The sequence below is a fragment of the Aegilops tauschii genome, chromosome 1 (assembly GCF_002575655.3).
Source record: "Aegilops tauschii subsp. strangulata cultivar AL8/78 chromosome 1, Aet v6.0, whole genome shotgun sequence".
NCBI lineage: Eukaryota > Viridiplantae > Streptophyta > Magnoliopsida > Poales > Poaceae > Aegilops > Aegilops tauschii.
In genome coordinates, this window is record NC_053035.3 from 216,650,405 (window position 1) to 216,669,119 (window position 18,715).

General features: G+C 46.6%; 1 protein-coding gene and 1 long non-coding RNA gene across 2 annotated transcripts; one reads left to right on the forward strand and one right to left on the reverse strand.

The window, feature by feature from the left end:
- Nucleotides 1-254: 254 nt before the first annotated feature.
- Nucleotides 255-881, reverse strand: LOC141028041 (uncharacterized). Its single transcript, XM_073505856.1, has one exon. It carries the CDS (start codon nt 879-881, stop codon nt 255-257), a length of 627 nt encoding a protein of 208 aa, XP_073361957.1.
- A 2,389-nt stretch (nt 882-3,270) lies between these two features.
- Nucleotides 3,271-4,092, forward strand: LOC141042491 (uncharacterized). The gene is made up of 2 exons (XR_012205525.1): nt 3,271-3,429; nt 3,572-4,092. It is a non-coding gene; the product is annotated as an uncharacterized lncRNA (long non-coding RNA).
- The last annotated feature ends 14,623 nt before the right edge of the window (nt 4,093-18,715 follow it).

Here is an 18,715-nt window from a genome sequence, read left to right on the forward strand (position 1 = left end):
GCCGTTTGAGATGGCCGGACAACATGGTCAGCTATCGAGTTTAACCTATTTGTAGCTACTTTGGTGAAAATTTCGAAGCTGACATTAAGTAGGCATATGGGTCTATATTGTTGGATCCGTTCAGCCTCCTTAATCTTCGGCAACAAAACAATCTCGCCGAAATTCAGCTTGAATAGGTCAAGTTGATCGGCATGAAGACAATTGAACAACTCCAAAAGGTCAGACTTGATGATATCCCAGAAATTCTGATAGAGTTATGCGGGGAAGCCATCAGGTCCTGGAGCTTTGTTATGTTCCATTTGGAACACCGCTGCTCTCACCTCCTCTTCTGAGAAAGGTGCCGTGATGAAGTCATTCTCTTCTGCCGTGACTTGAGGAATATCATCTGTTCGGTTCTCGTCAAGGGTGAAATTCCCTTCATCTGGCGGCCCGAACAGAGATTTGTAATAGCTAGTGATATACCTTTTGAGCTTCTCTTGACCTTCAATCCGCCCTTCATCTTGTTGGAGACTATAAATATGTTTCTTCCTATGTCGACCATTGGCGACCAATTGGAAGTATCTTGTATTACTATCTCCCATCAAGATGAAATCAGCTTTGGATCTTTGGTAATATTTGATTTCCTCTTCTCGCAAAAGACGTGCAACCTTCTCATTGGATTGATTTTTCATATCAATCTCCTGTTGAGATAAGATGCGTGTCTCTGCAATTTTATCGAGGTCATCAATAATGGTAGATAGGCGCTGTTTTTCTTTTTTATACATCCCATTGGTGTGTTTAGCCCATCCAGAGAGGTGTCGCCTCATGGCCCTTATTTTAAAGTTCCATCTCTGAATGAGTGTATGACCAACAGCGGGCTTCTCCCAAATGTTCTTGACCATGTCTACAAAACCTCCCCGATGCAACCATCCCAATTCAAACTTGAAAGGGCGGCGGGCCGATGTGTTAGTAGAGTTAGAGTCAAGAATGATTGGCGCATGGTCCGATAGTGCCTCGATACGCTCTAGGGCTCGAACGGTTACCAGAGGAAATTTTAACTCCCATTCGGTATCCATGAGTACCCTATCGAGCTTCTCATATGTCGGCACAGAACGGTTATTTGCCCAAGTGAATTGTCGTCCTGACATACTAACCTCCCGAAGATCCAAACTGTCAATCACAGCATTGAATAGGAATGGCCAGTGAGTATCGAAGCGATCATTATTTTTCTCTTCCTGGTACCTAAGGATATTGAAGTCTCCTCCAATAAGCATTGGGTACGGGTTATCCTTAGCCAAGTTCACCAATTCCCGAAGGAAAGCGGATTTATGCTCATCTTAGGCAGCTCCATAGACTGCGACCAGGCTCCATGTAAAATTATCCGCTCTGTTTCGTAGGTGAAATTTGATATGAAATTCACCTAACGAAAAAGCCAATAAATCCATGGTTGCGGTCTGAATCCCAAGAAGGATTCCTCCCGACCTTCCACGAGCTGGTAAACTATGCCACGAATAGTCGAAACCACCGGATAGGTGATCGAGGACATGCGGGCGAAAGTCACCTTTACCAGCCTCAGAAATTGCGTACAGATTCTAATGATATGTTTCTGTTATCACTCATTTTCATTAATTTTTATGGGGAGCAGTTGCTGCTCGCGCGTCCCCTTCACGCAATCATGCTGTGCTTGAGGACAAAGCTCTAATCTGCGCTGTGCTTGAGGACAAAGCTCTACTTCGACATGCCCTGCGCGCACCTTTCACGTGGTGAATTCCCCGCATCAACACTCCGTCTGTTTGCCGTGGTGCGCACCGCTCCCGGCTGGCCCCTTAGATGCACGGCGACTCCAACAACAATACCTTATCATCTTCTCCTGCCATCACAGGAGGATCTCCGTTGTTTGGCGATTCTCGATCGTTCATTTGGGTTGCTAGGGGCGATGCTGCTCGCGGGCGCCACAAGCTTTTCGATCAATCTAGGTGCCTGTCACCTTCTTAGCCAGCGATATCCGCCCCCATATACATGCTCTCACACATATGAGTAGGCTCATGAGCATCATACATTTGGGGTTGTTCTTTATGCATTGGACATTTGGATGGACATCCAATCACATGCTAATATATTTTCTCCATTTTGGAATGTAAGACGTTTTATCGAGGAAATATTAACATTAAAAGCTTAATAAATTTAAGAATGACAAAGCGAATGTATTCGACCATCTTGAGTATAGGAGACCAGATAACTTTGGCTCAGTTAACACATACTGTATGTAAGATGAGCATGTCATACTTGAGGGAAGGAGAGCACAGATATTTCATAGTTTTACTATTCAATATAAAATGGACAATTGTTCTTTGGATGCGGTTGGGTCTAGGTTCAGAAAATTTCTCCCCATTACAGTGATTATTCCCTTTTACGCCATCTGTATTTAGAAATTCTGGAATCCATTCATGTGACAGTTGTTTCTCAGCTTTCGTCTCAGTAATCAATTTTTAGTTCACGGGTATGCTGAATGGTCACTTCTTGGCATGCAAATCTATAGACAGTAACATAGACAACTGGTTCACAAGAGGGTGATTATTCAATGTGCAGGCCCCCTTGCTCCTGAATCGGCTTAGAACACGGTGTGATTTTCACGTTGCCGTCCTGTTTTTTCCTCCATTTTTTCTTGTCTTGTTCTACTGCCATTGTTCTATGGATTTTATCCACTTATTTTTGTAGTTTAACGCTGCTGGTCATGGGCTGGTCTAAAATTTGTTACATGAAATCCAGATAAAATAGTTTTGAAGTTCAGATTGTTAGAATTTTCAGATTGCGCATCTTGAGCAATCAAACTGAGCCTATTTATGCTTACATAATAGTGCTTAGAAGCTCCATCATCTGCTTCATAGTGTCACTACAAGCAAACAATAGGCATCACCAAGTTTTTTGTCATGCTATTAATTGATTATTGTATACTGTACATGCTATGATAGTTTCAAGAGCGTTCGAGATTTTCATGAAGGCAAACCAAGTTTGCGGGATTATTGAGAAATTGATTTGAACTGTAACAGTAGAACTTTAAATAAGAAGTGATAATGTATGGCATCAAAATTGAGTATTGTGTCTATCTGTAATCGATTTGGCGAGTGATTCCAGTACTGCCGAGATTTAAAACTGCCCAATCATTGAACAATTCAGTTGGCCTATTAGGAATTCAGGCCTATCCTTGGAGATGGCGAGTGTTTCTACAGGAGCTTCATATTTTCCTACCTTTTATTAATCCTTCTCCCTGTATCTTGGCAAAGGATGTAAGTTTTGTTATTTAACTCTATTTATCCTAATATACATCAGGAGGAAGTTCTTGATTGGCAGGACACAGTTGAGGAAAGCCGTGTCCTTGTAGCTGTTGAACAAGTTGCTACGCAACATGCACATCTAGGATGGACCCCTGCATTTTCTACGAACTCCAAAGTACGCTCTATCCTTCTGCCTATCGTTTTTCTTTTCCCTAAGACAATCATGCTTGTAAGGGATAATTCTCTTCAAATTGCAGCATGGTTGATTACTTGAAGCTGGGTCTGGCATCTTACTATGTTTGTTTTATCATTTGCAGGACTAAATAGTGTTGGCATGGCACTACAGTTTCATAGCTTGTTCATATAAAGACGTAAGTACTCTCTCCGTTCCAAAATAGGTGACTCAACTTTATACTAACTTTATACTAAAATTAGTACAAAGTGGAGTCATCTATTTTAGAACGGAGGGAGTAGTTAATAACGCAACTTTAGCCAAAATGCACCTTAGGAGTTGTTTACATGCAAAATGAGACAATATAATTGCATTCTTTGAACACTGAAAAGATGCATATGTGCTGCTACTTATGGCCTAGCGATACTATTCTGACATTAGATGGTTAATGACTGAAGCTTCCCAGGAAGTTATCATAACTGTGTTTGTTCATATCTTCTTATCCACTATTGTTATCAGTATTATTGTAAATCAAGGTAATGGAAATGCCTTGCCTTAATCTTTTCAGGCGATCTGAAAAAGTGCGCTAAACTATTTTTTGAGGCAATATTGTAAACTGCCGTACTGTTACCTTTTAAGGCAATATTGAAAACTGCCTTACTGTTATCTTTTTAGGCAATAATGGAAATGCCTTGCTGTAATCTTTTAAGGCAACCTAAAAAAGTGCGTTAAAGTATTTTTTGAGGCAATTTTGGAAATGCCTTGGTGGATTATTTAAGGCACTCCTACAAACTACCTAACATTATCTTTCCTGACATCATTATGTTTGGCACTTTCAAACTTGCCTTAAAAAATCAATAAAGGCAAATAATGATTATTTAAGGCACTTTTCACCGCCTCTGAAAATCAATAGTGGAGTTGATCGTGAGGGAGAACCAGTCCAACAATTTTATAATTTTCCCCATATATCAAAAAAGAAGAAGTAAAGAACCAGGTTTCTCCTTGTCCTTTAAACCAAAACCATATTGAAGCGTTCTTTTTCCTAAAGGACATGCATGTCGGAGTCCATTATGTTGGATATTCAGCAACTGACTTTACTAAGGGCCAAAGGCCAGTACATATACATATGTGGTAAAGTGCAGAAAAGCCCCTTATACACTGGGGAGCTACAGAGAGGACCTATACACATCTAACACCCCCCCCTCAAACTCATGGTGGGTCAACAACACTGAGTTTGGAAAGGAAAAAGGCATGCTGCGCTCGAGTCTGTGCCTTCGTGAAGAAGTCCGCCAACTATAACTCAGAGGGCACATAGTGAAGAGCGAGAGTGTGATCCTGCACAGCAGCATGCACAAAGTGGGCATCCACACCGATGTGCTTGGTGAGCTCATGCTTCACCGGATCACGCGCAATACTGATAGCACCAGTACTGTCTGACAGTAAGGGAGTCGAGGTAGTAGCAGACACACCAAAATCCTCAAGTAACCATCGTAACCAGATCACCTCAGCCGTCAACATAGCCATGGCTCGCAACTCGGCCTCTGTACTCGAGCGAGAAAGGACAGTCTATTTCTTTGTCTTCCAGGCAATAAGAGAGCCACCAAGAAAGACACAGTAAGCAGACAGCGAGCGTCGATCAGTGGGATCGCTAGCCCAGGTAGCATCAGAGTAGGCCTGGAGCTCAAGAGAGCTGGAGCGGGGAAAGAAAAGACGCTGGGAGATCGTGCCACGAAGATATCGGAGAACACGGAGGAGGTGACTATAGTGGACAGAGGTGGGGGCGGAAACAAACTGACTCAGGATGTGGACAGGATAGGAGATGTCAGGACGCGTAACAGCAAGATAGACAAGGCTGCCAACGAGGTGACGATAGCGAGTGAGATTAGGAAGAGGGTCACCATCAGAGGCACGAAGCTGAACGTTGAGCTCCATAGGAGTCACAACTGTGCGCTCATCACCAAGGGCAGCACGAGCAAGAAGATCCTGAATATATTTTTCTTGGGAGATGTAGAAGCCATCGGAGGTCGAGGAGATCTCAATCCCAAGAAAATAGCGAAGTGGACCAAGATCAGTCATGAGGAACTGATCGCGAAGGCGAGCCTTAACAAAGGCAATATAGTCAGTGTCGTCACCAGTGATGATCATGTCATCAACATAGAGAAGGAGAAGAGTCCGGCCACGAGGAGACGTGTGAACAAACAAGGCGGGATCATGATCACTGGGCAAGAAACCAGCGGCAGTCACCACAAAGGCGAAGCGCTCAAACCAGGCGCGAGGGGCTTGTTTAAGGCCATAGAGAGAGCGGCGAAGTCTACAGACTATACCATCAGGAGCATAGTACCCCGGTGGTGGCTGCATATAAACCTCCTCACGCAACTCGCCATTGAGAAAGGCATTCTGTACATCAAGCTGGGAGATAGACCAATGCCGAACAAAAGCCACAGCAAGAAGAGTGCGAACAGTGGTCATGTGAGCCACAGGAGTGAATCTCTCATCATAGTCGCGTCCCTGCTCCTGCTGAAAACCATGGGCCACAAGACGAGCTTTGTAGCGCTCAAGAGAACCATCAGAGCGAGTCTTAATCTTGTAGACCCACTTGCAGGTGATGGGACGAACACCGGAAGGGAGGGAAACCAGATCCCAGGTGCCAGAGCGCTCAAGGGCAGCAAGCTCTTCGGCCATCGCAAGCTGCCATTCAGGCTGAGTCATGGCAGTCCGGTAGGAAGTGGGCTCAGCAATAACTAAGAGACCGTAGTGATCCGGAGAATATCGATCAGGCAGGGGGCGAGGCCGAGCACGAAGGTTATGAACCGGGGGAGGCGTGAACGGAGGTGCACCAGAGGTGGAAGGCGCATCAGGTGAAACATCGTTAGAACGAGGACGACGTGTATAGTGGAGAGGGAACGGTGAGAGAGGGCGACGCGCTGGAGATGATGGGGGAGAGGTCGATGAGGAGGATGGAGAAGAGGGTGTCGGTAGTGAAGGAGAAGGAAGGAGAGGTGCCGGAGGAAGAGGTGAAACATGAGGGACATAGGAGGAGGAATCGAGAAGGAGAAGAAAAGAAATATCGTCCACAGAGAAGCTCGAGGAAGAAGGACGTGGATAGTAGGAGCGAGACTCGTCAAAGGTCACATCACGCGAGATGCGCAAGCGACGACTAACAGGATCCCAACAACGATAGCCCTTGTGCTCATCACTGTAGCCAAGGAAAACACACTCAGCTGACTGAGCAGTCAGTTTGGTGCGCTCTCGTGGGGCAAGAAGAACATAGCACACACATCCAAACATACGAAGCGCTGAGTAGTCAGGAGAACGACCAGTGAGACACTCCACAGGAATACCACCCTGCAAAGCAGTCGATGGCTGAATGTTGATGCGGTAGGTGGATGCAGAGACAACCTCAGCCCAAAAGTGGGGTGGAAGGGAGGCGGCAATCATCAGCGCACGGGCCGTCTCAAGCAGATGACGATGCTTACGTTCGGCAATGCCATTCTGAGCATGAGCACCTGGACAGGAGAACCGGGCAAGAGTACCCTGGTCCGCGAGAAAACCGTGCAACAGCTGGGAGATATATTCTCCAGCGGAGTCAGCACGAAAAGTACGAATGGGCGTGGAAAACTGTGTGTGAACCATGGCAGCAAATCATTTGTATATAGAGAGAACCTCGGTATGGGATTTCATGATGTAGAGCCAGGTGTAGCGAGAGAAATCATCAATAAACAGAATATAGTAGCGATGACCACCTTTCGAATCAAAGGGAGCGGGACCCCAAACATCAGAATGAACTAAGTCAAAAGGACGCTGAGATACCGACTCACTGGTAGGATAAGGTAACTGAGTCTGTTTGCCAAGTCTGCAACCATTACAAGGTAAAGAAACATCTCCAGATACAGACCCTAAGAGGCCCTGACGAACTAAAGAAGACAAGCGAGAGCCACAGATGTGACCAAGGCGATGATGCCACTGCTGGAAGGACGCAGACGAAGAGGCAGCAAGAGCATGAGAGCTGGCAGAAGTGGTGGCAGCGGAAGGAACACAAAGCCAGTCAACCTCCCAAAGGCCCTCTGACTCACGGCGCCGGGGGCCAGCACCAACCAAAGCCTTGGTGCGACGGTCCTGAATTGAGCAAGAGTCGGTATCAAGAATGACACGACAACCAGAATTAGTAAGTTGGGCAGCGGAAAAAAGATTCATGGTAAGGCGAGGAACATGTGAAACACTCGGAACAGAAAAAGATGAAGTGGAAAGAATACCACGACTAGCAACAGGAAGAGGTGTGCCATCGGCGGTAAGAACATTAACAGGCGAATCAAGAGGTCGGAGAGAAGACAACACGGAAGAATCAGAAGACATATGAAAGGAAGCTCCAGAATCCAGAACCCACGAAGATGTACCTGACTGTGAAGATGCCGGTGGTGGTGGAGAGGGAGATGCAGTCACAGCTGCAGCAGAACCAGTCGACGAGGAGCCAGAGGAAGCAAGTAGACGCATGAGGCGTACAATATCCTGGTCAGTGAGGGATGGAGTCGAGGAAGACACAGGAGTCCCGCTGGAAGAGGAGCGCCTCTGGTCTCGCTTCTTCTGGCGACAATCAGACTCTGGGTGACTTGACCGGGAGCAGTAACCACAGAAAGTGTCACGACGCGACGTGCCCTTCTCAGCATAAGGAGGACGGCTCACCCCCCTAGAGGAGTAGGCAGGAGCGGCGGAGCGGTGAGGTGAGCAGTCGACACAGGAGCGCGGGCAGCCAATACTGACGGAACCAGAAGCAACCCAGCAGAGCGAAGGCGGGTCTCCTCAGCACGAAGCTCGACAAGGACCTCCGAGATAGGAACACGACCACGAGCAAGCAGGTGTGCCCGTCGAGGCTCAAACTCAGACCAGAGATGAGATAAGAACTCATGAACCCTCTGAAACTCCAGATCAGACCGAGTAGTCTGACAGCAACGGCAGGTTCCACAAACAACTGTCCGAAGAGAGTCAAGCTGGCGCCAGATGGCAGAGCACTGTGAATAGAACTCATCGACAGAAGAGTCACCTTGCTAGAGTGCGTGCTCCTGACGCACCACAGAGAGGTAGAGAGCATCATCAGAGGGCTGATAGCGCTGACAGAGGTAAGACCACATCACGACAACTGTGCCAAGTCCCATGAACTCCGAGGCAAACTGAGGGAGGACACTCGCAGTGAGAACAGCAGCAGGCCGAGCATCATCATTGCACCACTGAGTGTAAGCAGACAGGTCATCACGGTACACAGAAAGAGCATATGAATAAGCGGATACTTGCTGATCATACGCATCAACCGCAACATCATCTAGGGCCTTGGCGGCATCCCGGTCAGCCTGAGAAGCATCAGCAGCAAGGACCGACGACATTGGTGGAATTGGGGCCACAGGCGCAACAGGGCATGGCGGACAAGGGACTTCGCCACAGAGAACACCCCACAGAAGAAGACCGCGCAGATGGATGCACATGAAACCAACAAACTCAGCATAGTTGGTGCCATCAAAGATCACCGAGCACCGAGGGACAGCTGAAGGAAATATGCCCTAGAGGCAATAATAAAGTTATTATTTATTTCCTTATATCATGATAAATGTTTATTATTCATGCTAGAATTGTATTAACCGGAAACGTAACACTTGTGTGAATACATAGACAAACAGAGTGTCACTAGTATGCCTCTACTTGACTAGCTCATTAATCAAAGATGGTTATGTTTCCTAGCCATTGACATGGGTTGTCATTTGATTAACGGGGTCACATCATTAGGAGAATGATTTTATTGACTTGACCCATTCCGTTAGCTTAGCACTCGATCGTTTAGTATGTTGCTATTGCTTTCTTCATGACTTATACATGTTCCTATGACTATGAGATTATGCAACTCCCGTTTACCGGAGGAACACTTTGTGTGCTACCAAACGTCACAACGTAACTGGGTGATTATAAAGGTGCTCTACAGGTGTCTCCGAAGGTACTTGTTGGGTTGGCGTATTTCGAGATTAGGATTTGTCACTCCGATTGTCGGAGAGGTATCTCTGGGCCCACTCGGTAATGCACATCACTTAAGCCTTGCAAGCATTGCAACTAATGAGTTAGTTGCGGGATGATGTATTACGGAACGAGTAAAGAGACTTGCCGGTAACGAGATTGAACTAGGTATTGAGATACCGACGATCGAATCTCGGGCAAGTAACATACCGATGACAAAGGGAACAACGTATGTTGTTATGCGGTCTGACCGATAAAGATCTTCGTAGAATATGTGGGAGCCAATATGAGCATCCAGGTTCCGCTATTGGTTATTGACCGGAGACGTGTCTCGGTCATGTCTACATAGTTCTCGAACTCGTAGGGTCCGCACGCTTAACATTTCGATGACAGTTATATTATGAGTTTATATGTTTTGATGTACCGAAGGTTGTACAGAGTCCCGGATGTGATCACGGACATGACGAGGAGTCTCAAAATGGTCGAGACATGAAGATTGATATATTGGAAGCCTATATTTGGATATCGGAAGTGTTCCGGGTGAAATCGGGATTTTACCGGAGTACCGGAGGGGTTACCGGAACCCCCCGGGGGTTAATGGGCCATAGTGGGCCTTAGTGGAGAAGAGGAGAGGCGGTAAGGGCAAGGGCCGCGCGCCCCTCCCCCCTAGTCCAAATAGGACAAGGAGAGGGGGGCGCCCCCCCTTTCCTTCTTCTCCTCCACCTCTTTCCCCCTCTTCTCCTAATCCAACAAGGAAAAGGGAGGGAGTCCTACTCCCGGTGGGAGTAGGACTCCTCCTGGCGCGCCCCCTCCTGGCCGGCCGCACCTCCCCCCTTGCTCCTTTATATACGGGGGCAGGGGGGCACCCTAGAGACACAGCAGTTGATCGTTTGATCTTTTAGCCGTGTGCGGTGCCCCCCTCCACCATAGTCCACCTCGATAATACTGTAGCGGTGCTTAGGCGAAGCCCTGCGTCGGTAGAACATCATCATCATCACCACGCCGTCGTGCTGACGAAACTCTCCCTCAACAGTCGGCTGGATCGGAGTTCGAGGGACGTCATCGGGTGAACGTGTGCTGAACTCGGAGGTGCCGTGCGTTCGGTACTTGATAGGTCGGATCGTGAAGGCGTACGACTACATCAACCGCGTTGTGCTAACGCTTCCGCTTTCGGTCTACGAGGGTATGTGGACAACACTCTCCCCTCTCGTTGCTATGCATCACCATGATCTTGCGTGCGCGTAGGAAATTTTTGAAATTACTACGTTCCCCAACAGTGGTATCAGAGCCTGGTTTTATGCGTAGATGTCATATGCACGAGTAGAACACAAGTGAGTTGTGGGCGATATAAGTCATACTGCTTATCAGCATGTCATACTTTGGTTCGGCGGTATTGTTGGATGAAGCGGCCTGGACCGACATTACGCGTACGCTTACGCGAGACTGGTTCTACCGACATGCTTTGCACACAGGTGGCTGGCGGGCGTCAGTTTCTCCAACTTTAGTTGAACCGAGTGTGGCTACGCCCGGTCCTTGCGAAGGTTAAAACAGCACCAACTTGACAAACTATCATTGTGGTTTTGATGCGTAGGTAAGAACGGTTCTTGCTAAGCCCGTAGCAGCCACGTAAAACTTGCAACAACAAAGTAGAGGACGTCTAGTTTTTGCAGGGCATGTTGTGATGTGATATGGTCAAGACATGATGCTAAATTTTATTGTATGAGATGACCATGTTTTGTAACCGAGTTATCGGCAACTGGCAGGAGCCATATGGTTGTCGCTTTATTGTATGCAATGCAATCGCCCTGTAATGCTTTACTTTATCACGAAGCGGTATCGATAGTCGTAGAAGCATAAGATTGGCGAGACGACAACGATGCTACGATGGAGATCAAGGTGTCGCGCCGGTGACGATGGTGATCATGACGGTGCTTCGGAGATGGAGATCACAAGCACAAGATGATGATGGCCATATCATATCACTTATATTAATTGCATGTGATGTTTATCTTTTATGCATCTTATCTTGCTTTGATTGACGGTAGCATTATAAGATGATCTCTCACTAAATTTCAAGATAAAAGTGTTCTCCCTGAGTATGCACCGTTGCCAAAGTTCGTCGTGCCCAGACACCACGTGATGATCGGGTGTGATAAGCTCTACGTCCATCTACAACAGGTGCAAGACAGTTTTGCACACGCGGAATACTCAGGTTAAACTTGACGAGCCTAGCATATGCAGATATGGCCTCGGAACACTGAGACCGAAAGGTCGAGCGTGAATCATATAGTAGATATGATCAACATAGTGATGTTCACCATTGAAAGCTAATCCATTTCACGTGATGATCGGTTATGGTTTAGTTGATTTGGATCACGTGATCACTTAGAGGATTAGAGGGATGTCTATCTAAGTGGGAGTTCTTAAGTAATATGATTAATTGAACTTAAATTTATCATGAACTTAGTACCTGATAGTATCTTGCTTGTCTATATTGATTGTAGATAGATGGCTCGTGCTGTTGTTCCGTTGAATTTTAATGCGTTCCTTGAGAAAGCAAAGTTGAAAGATGATGGTAGCAATTACACGGACTGGGTCCGTAACTTGAGGATTATCCTCATTGCTGCACAGAAGAATTACGTCCTGGAAGCACCGCTGGGTGCCAGGCCTGCTGCAGATGCAACTGAGGACGTTAAGAACGTCTGGCAAAGCAAAGCTGATGACTACTCGATAGTTCAGTGTGCCATGCTTTACGGCTTAGAACCGGGACTTCAACGACGTTTTGAATGTCATGGAGCATATGAGATGTTCCAGGAGTTGAAGTTAATATTTCAAGCAAATGCCCGGATTGAGAGATATGAAGTCTCCAATAAGTTCTACAGCTGCAAGATGGAGGGGAATAGTTCTGCCAGTGAGCATATACTCAGAATGTCTGGGTATAACAATCACTTGATTCAACTGGGAGTTAATCTTCCGGATGATAGTGTTATTGACAGAATTCTTCAATCACTGCCACCAAGCTACAAGAGCTTCGTGATGAAGTATAACATGCAAGGGATGGATAAGACGATTCCCGAGCTCTTCGCAATGCTAAAGGCTGCGGAGGTAGAAATCAAGAAGGAGCATCAAGTGTTGATGGTCAATAAGACCACCAGTTTCAAGAAAAAGGGTAAAGGGAAGAAGAAGGGGAACTTCAAGAAGAACAGCAAACAAGTTGCTGCTCAAGAGAAGAAACCCAAGTCTGGACCTAAGCCTGAGACTGAGTGCTTCTACTGCAAGCAGACTGGTCACTGGAAGCGGAACTGCCCCAAGTATTTGGCGGATAAGAAGGATGGCAAGGTGAACAAAGGTATATGTGATATACATGTTATTGATGTGTACCTTACCAGAGCTCGCAGTAGCACCTGGGTATTTGATACTGGTTCTGTTGCTAATATTTGCAACTCAAAACAAGGACTACGGATTAAGCGAACACTGGCTAAGGACGAGGTGACGATGCGCGTGGGAAACGGTTCCAAAGTCGATGTGATCGTCGTCGGCACGCTACCTCTATATCTACCTTCGGGATTAGTATTAGACCTAAATAATTGTTATTTGGTGCCAGCGTTGAGCATGAACATTATATCTGGATCTTGTTTGATGCGAGACGGTTATTCATTTAAATCAGAGAATAATGGCTGTTCTATTTATATGAGTAATATCTTTTATGGTCATGCACCCTTAAAGAGTGGTCTATTTTTGATGAATCTCGATAGTAGTGATACACATATTCATAATGTTGAAGCCAAAAGCTGCAGAGTTGATAATGATAGTGCAACTTATTTGTGGCACACTGCCGTTTAGGTCATATCGGTATAAAGCGCATGAAGAAACTCCATACTGATGGACTTTTGGAACCACTTGATTATGAATCACTTGGTACTTGCGAACCGTGCCTCATGGGCAAGATGACTAAAACGCCGTTCTCCGGTACTATGGAGAGAGCAACAGATTTGTTTGAAATCATACATACAGATGTATGTGGTCCGATGAATGTTGAGGCTTGTGGCGGATATCGTTATTTTCTCACCTTCACAGATGATTTAAGCAGATATGGGTATATCTACTTAATGAAACATAAGTCTGAAATGTTTGAAAAGTTCAAAGAATTTCAGAGTGAAGTTGAAAATCATCGTAACAAGAAAATAAAGTTTCTACGATCTGATCGTGGAGGAGAATATTTGAGTTACGAGTTTGGTCTACATTTAAAACAATGCGGAATAGTTTCGCAACTCATGCCACCCGGAACACCACAGCGTAATGGTGTGTCCGAACGTCGTAATCATACTTTACTAGATATGGTGCGGTCTATGATGTCTCTTACTGATTTACCGCTATCGTTTTGTGGTTATGCTTTAGAGACGGCTGCATTCACGTTAAATAGGGCACCATCAAAATCCGTTGAGACGACGCCTTATGAACTGTGGTTTGGCAAGAAACCAAAGTTGTCGTTTCTTAAAGTTTGGGGCTGCGATGCTTATGTGAAAAAGGTTCAACCTGATAAGCTCGAACCCAAATCGGAGAAATGTGACTTCATAGGATACCCAAAGGAGACTGTTGGGTACACCTTCTATCACAGATCCGAAGGCAAGACATTCGTTGCTAAGAATGAATCCTTTCTAGAGAAGGAGTTTCTCTCGAAAGAAGTGAGTGGGAGGAAAGTAGAACTTGATGAGGTAACTGTACCTGCTCCCTTATTGGAAAGTAGCTCATCACAGAAATCTGTTCCTGTGACGCCTACACCAATTAGTGAGGAAGTTAATGATGATGATAATGGAACTTCATATCAAGTTGTTACTGAACCTGTAGGTCAACCAGAGTGGTACGGTAATCCTGTTCTGGAGGTTATGTTACTAGACCATGACGAACCTATGAACTATGAAGAAGCGATGGTGAGCCCAGATTCCGCAAAATGGCTTGAGGCTATGAAATCTGAGATGGGATCCATGTATGAGAACAAAGTGTGGACTTTGGTTGACTTGCCCGATGATCGGCAAGCAATTGAGAATAAATGGATATTCAAGAAGAAGACTGACGCTGACGGTAAAGTTACTGTCTATAAAGCTCGACTTGTTGCAAAAGGTTTTCGACAAGTTCAAGGGATTGACTACGATGAGACCTTCTCACCCGTAGCGATGCTTAAGTCTGTCCGAATCATGTTAGCAATTTCCGCATTTTATGATTATGAAATTTGGCAAATGGATGTCAAAACTGCATTCCTGAATGGATTTTTGGAAGAAGAGTTGTATATGATGCAACCGGAAGGTTTTGTCGATCCAAAGGGAGCTAACAAAGTGTGCAAGCTCCAGCGATCCATTTATGGACTGGTGCAAGCCTCTCGGAGTTGGAATAAACGCTTTGATAGTGTGATCAAAGCATTTGGTTTTGTACAGACTTTTGGAGAAGCCTGTATTTACAAGAAAGTGAGTGGGAGCTCTGTAGCATTTCTGATATTATATGTGGATGACATATTGCTGATTGGAAATGATATAGAATTTCTGGATAGCATAAAGGGATACTTGAATAAGAGTTTTTCAATGAAAGACCTCGGTGAAGCTGCGTATATATTGGGCATCAAGATCTATAGAGATAGAACAAGACGCTTAATTGGACTTTCACAAAGCACATACCTTGACAAAGTTTTGAAGAAGTTCAAAATGGATCAAGCAAAGAAAGGGTTCTTGCCTGTGTTACAAGGTGTGAAGTTGAGTAAGACTCAATGCCCGACCATTGCAGAAGATAGAGAGAAAATGAAAGATGTTCCCTATGCTTCAGCCATAGGCTCTATCATGTATGCAATGCTGTGTACCAGACCTGATGTGTGCCTTGCTATAAGTCTAGCAGGGAGGTACCAAAGTAGTCCAGGAGTGGATCACTGGACAGCGGTCAAGAACATCCTAAAATACCTGAAAAGGACTAAGGATATGTTTCTCGTTTATGGAGGTGACAAAGAGCTCATCGTAAATGGTTACGTTGATGCAAGCTTTGACACTGATCCGGACGATTCTAAATCGCAAACCGGATACGTGTTTACATTGAACGGTGGAGCTGTCAGTTGGTGCAGTTCTAAACAAAGCGTCGTGACGGGATCTACGTGTGAAGCGGAGTACATAGCTGCTTCGGAAGCGGCAAATGAAGGAGTCTGGATGAAGGAGTTCATATCCGACCTAGGTGTCATACCTAGTGCATCGGGTCCAATGAAAATCTTTTGTGACAATACTGGTGCAATTGCCTTGGCGAAGGAATCCAGATTTCACAAGAGAACCAAGCACATCAAGAGACACTTCAATTCCATCCGGGATTTAGTGCAGGTGGGAGACATAGAAGTTTCCAAGATACATACGGATCTGAATGTTGCAGACCCGTTGACTAAGCCTCTTCCACGAGCAAAACATGATCAGCACCAAGGCTCCATGGGTGTTAGAATCATTACTGTGTAATCTAGATTATTGACTCTAGTGCAAGTGGGAGACTGAAGGAAATATGCCCTAGAGGAAATAATAAAGTTATTATTTATTTCCTTATATCATGATAAATGTTTATTATTCATGCTAGAATTGTATTAACCGGAAACGTAATACTTGTGTGAATACATAGACAAACAGAGTGTCACTAGTATGCCTCTACTTGACTAGCTCGTTAATCAAAGATGGTTATGTTTCCTAGCCATTGACATGGGTTGTCATTTGATTAACGGGGTCACATCATTAGGAGAATGATTTGATTGACTTGACCCATTCCGTTAGCTTAGCACTCGATCGTTTAGTATGTTGCTATTGCTTTCTTCATGACTTATACATGTTCCTATGACTATGAGATTATGCAACTCCCATTTACCGGAGGAACACTTCGTGTGCTACCAAACGTCACAACGTAACTGGGTGATTATAAAGGTGCTCTATAGGTGTCTCCGAAGGTACTTGTTGGGTTGGCGTATTTCGAGATTAGGATTTTCACTCCGATTGTCGGAGAGGTATCTCTGGGCCCACTCGGTAATGCACATCACTTAAGCCTTGCAAGCATTGCAACTAATGAGTTAGTTGCGGGATGATGTATTACGGAACGAGTAAAGAGACTTGCCGGTAATGAGATTGAACTAGGTATTGAGATACCGACGATCGAATCTCGGGCAAGTAACATACCGATGACAAAGGGAACAACGTATGTTGTTATGCGGTCTGACCGATAAAGATCTTCGTAGAATATGTGGGAGCCAATATGAGCATCCAGGTTCCGCTATTGGTTATTGACCGGAGACGTGTCTCGGTCATGTCTACATAGTTCTCGAACCCGTAGGGTCCGCACACTTAACGTTTCGATGACAGTTATATTATGAGTTTATATGTTTTGATGTACCGAAGGTTGTTCGGAGTCCCGGATGTGATCACGGACATGATGAGGAGTCTCGAAATGGTCGAGACATGAAGATTGATATATTGGAAGCCTATATTTGGATATCGGAAGTGTTTCGGGTGAAATTGGGATTTTACCGGAGTACCGGAGGGGTTACCGGAACCCCCCGGGGGTTAATGGGCCATAGTGGGCCTTAGTGGAGAAGAGGAGAGGTGGCCAGGGCAAGGGCCGCGCGCCCCTCCCCCCTAGTCCGAATAGGACAAGGAGAGGATGGCGGCGCCCCCCCTTTCCTTCTTCTCCTCCACCTCTTTCCCCCTCTTCTCCTAATCCAACAAGGAAAAGGGAGGGAGTCCTACTCCTGGTGCGAGTAGGACTCCTCCTGGCGCGCCCTTTCCTGGCCGGCCGCACCTCCCCCCTTGCTCCTTTATATACGGGGGCAGGGGGGCACCCTAGAGACACAACAATTGATCGTTTGATCTTTTAGCCGTGTGCGGTGCCCCCCTCCACCATAGTCCACCTCGATAATACTGTAGCGGTGCTTAGGCGAAGCCCTGCGTCGGCAGAACATCATCATCGTCACCACGCCATCGTGCTGACAAAACTCTCCCTCAACACTCGGCTGGATCGGAGTTCGAGGGACGTCATCGGGCTGAATATGTGCTGAACCCGGAGGTGTCGTGCGTTCGGTACTTGATCGGTCGGATCGTGAAGACGTACGACTACATCAACCGCGTTGTGCTAACGCTTTCGCTTTCGGTCTACGAGGATACGTGGACAACACTCTCCTCTCTCGTTGCTATGCATCACCATGATCTTGCGTGTGCGTCGTTCCCCAACAACATCGACATAGCCTGAAGAGGACATGGAGAAGTCACTCCTTTTTTTTGGAGGAGGCCCGAACTGAATCCGGACGGAGAGGCCCGAACTGAGTCCGGAGCGAGAGGCCCGAACTGAATCCGGACGGAGAGGCCCGAACTAAGTCCGGAGCAAGAGGGCCGAACAGCTCAGAGCCCCGCTCACGAAGAGGAAGTCAACGAGCGGGGGTCGGGAGCCAAACGCGAACGGCACGAGCCAAGGCGCGACTGCTGGGGTCGGCAGCCAACCAGGCCGGGACGGAAGCACGGCGGCGGCGCTGGGTTGGAGCAGAATAGCAGCAGCCGGCAGATCTGAGCGGCGGCGACCGGGAAATCCGAGCAGCGGCGGCCGGGAGATGGCGGCCTGGGCGGAGCAGTAGTAGGGGCTGCGCCGGGGCAGAGCAGGGCCGAAGCGGCCAGTGGATCAAAGATGCGGTGGCCGTGGAGGGCACAGAGCAGAGCAGCGGCAGCTGGGGCGGATCCGGACTCGAAGCAGCGACCGAGCCGGACGCGAAGCAGCGACCGAGCCGGGGCGGAGCAGAGCTGCGCCAGAGGATGAAGAGAGAGGGTGGCCGGAGACAGCAGCGTGGCTGCCGGAGACGGCGGCCGGAGACTAGGTACGAGGTGCACGGAGTTGCATCGTGCGGGAGGGAGGGGCTAACCTAGCATTTGATACCATGTTGGATATTCAGCAACTGACTTTACTAAGGGCCAAAGGCCAATACATATATAGATGTGGTAAAGTGCAGAAAAGCCCTTTATACGCTGGGGAGCTACAGAGAGGACCTATACACATCTAACACATTATACCAGGGTAACGGAATTACAGGGGTAATACCTCCGTATCAGGAACTATTGTGTAAATCTAGTTCAAAACCATACTGAAGTGTATGTCTTTTTTTGGGGGGGAAGTAGGAAGTATAGTTATCAAGTTGTTATTTCAGTACTACTGTCTACGGAGTATAAGAGATCTTATCGTTTAGACGTGTGGACGAGAATGGGGCACAATATACGCACCACAAAAAATATGAAATGAGGGGGGACGGTAG

Bases quoted from the DNA above. Each gene is read 5' to 3' on its own strand.
- LOC141028041 (XM_073505856.1), bottom strand. From the start codon at position 881: ATGGTCAAGAACATTTGGGAGAAGCCCGCTGTTGGTCATACACTCATT.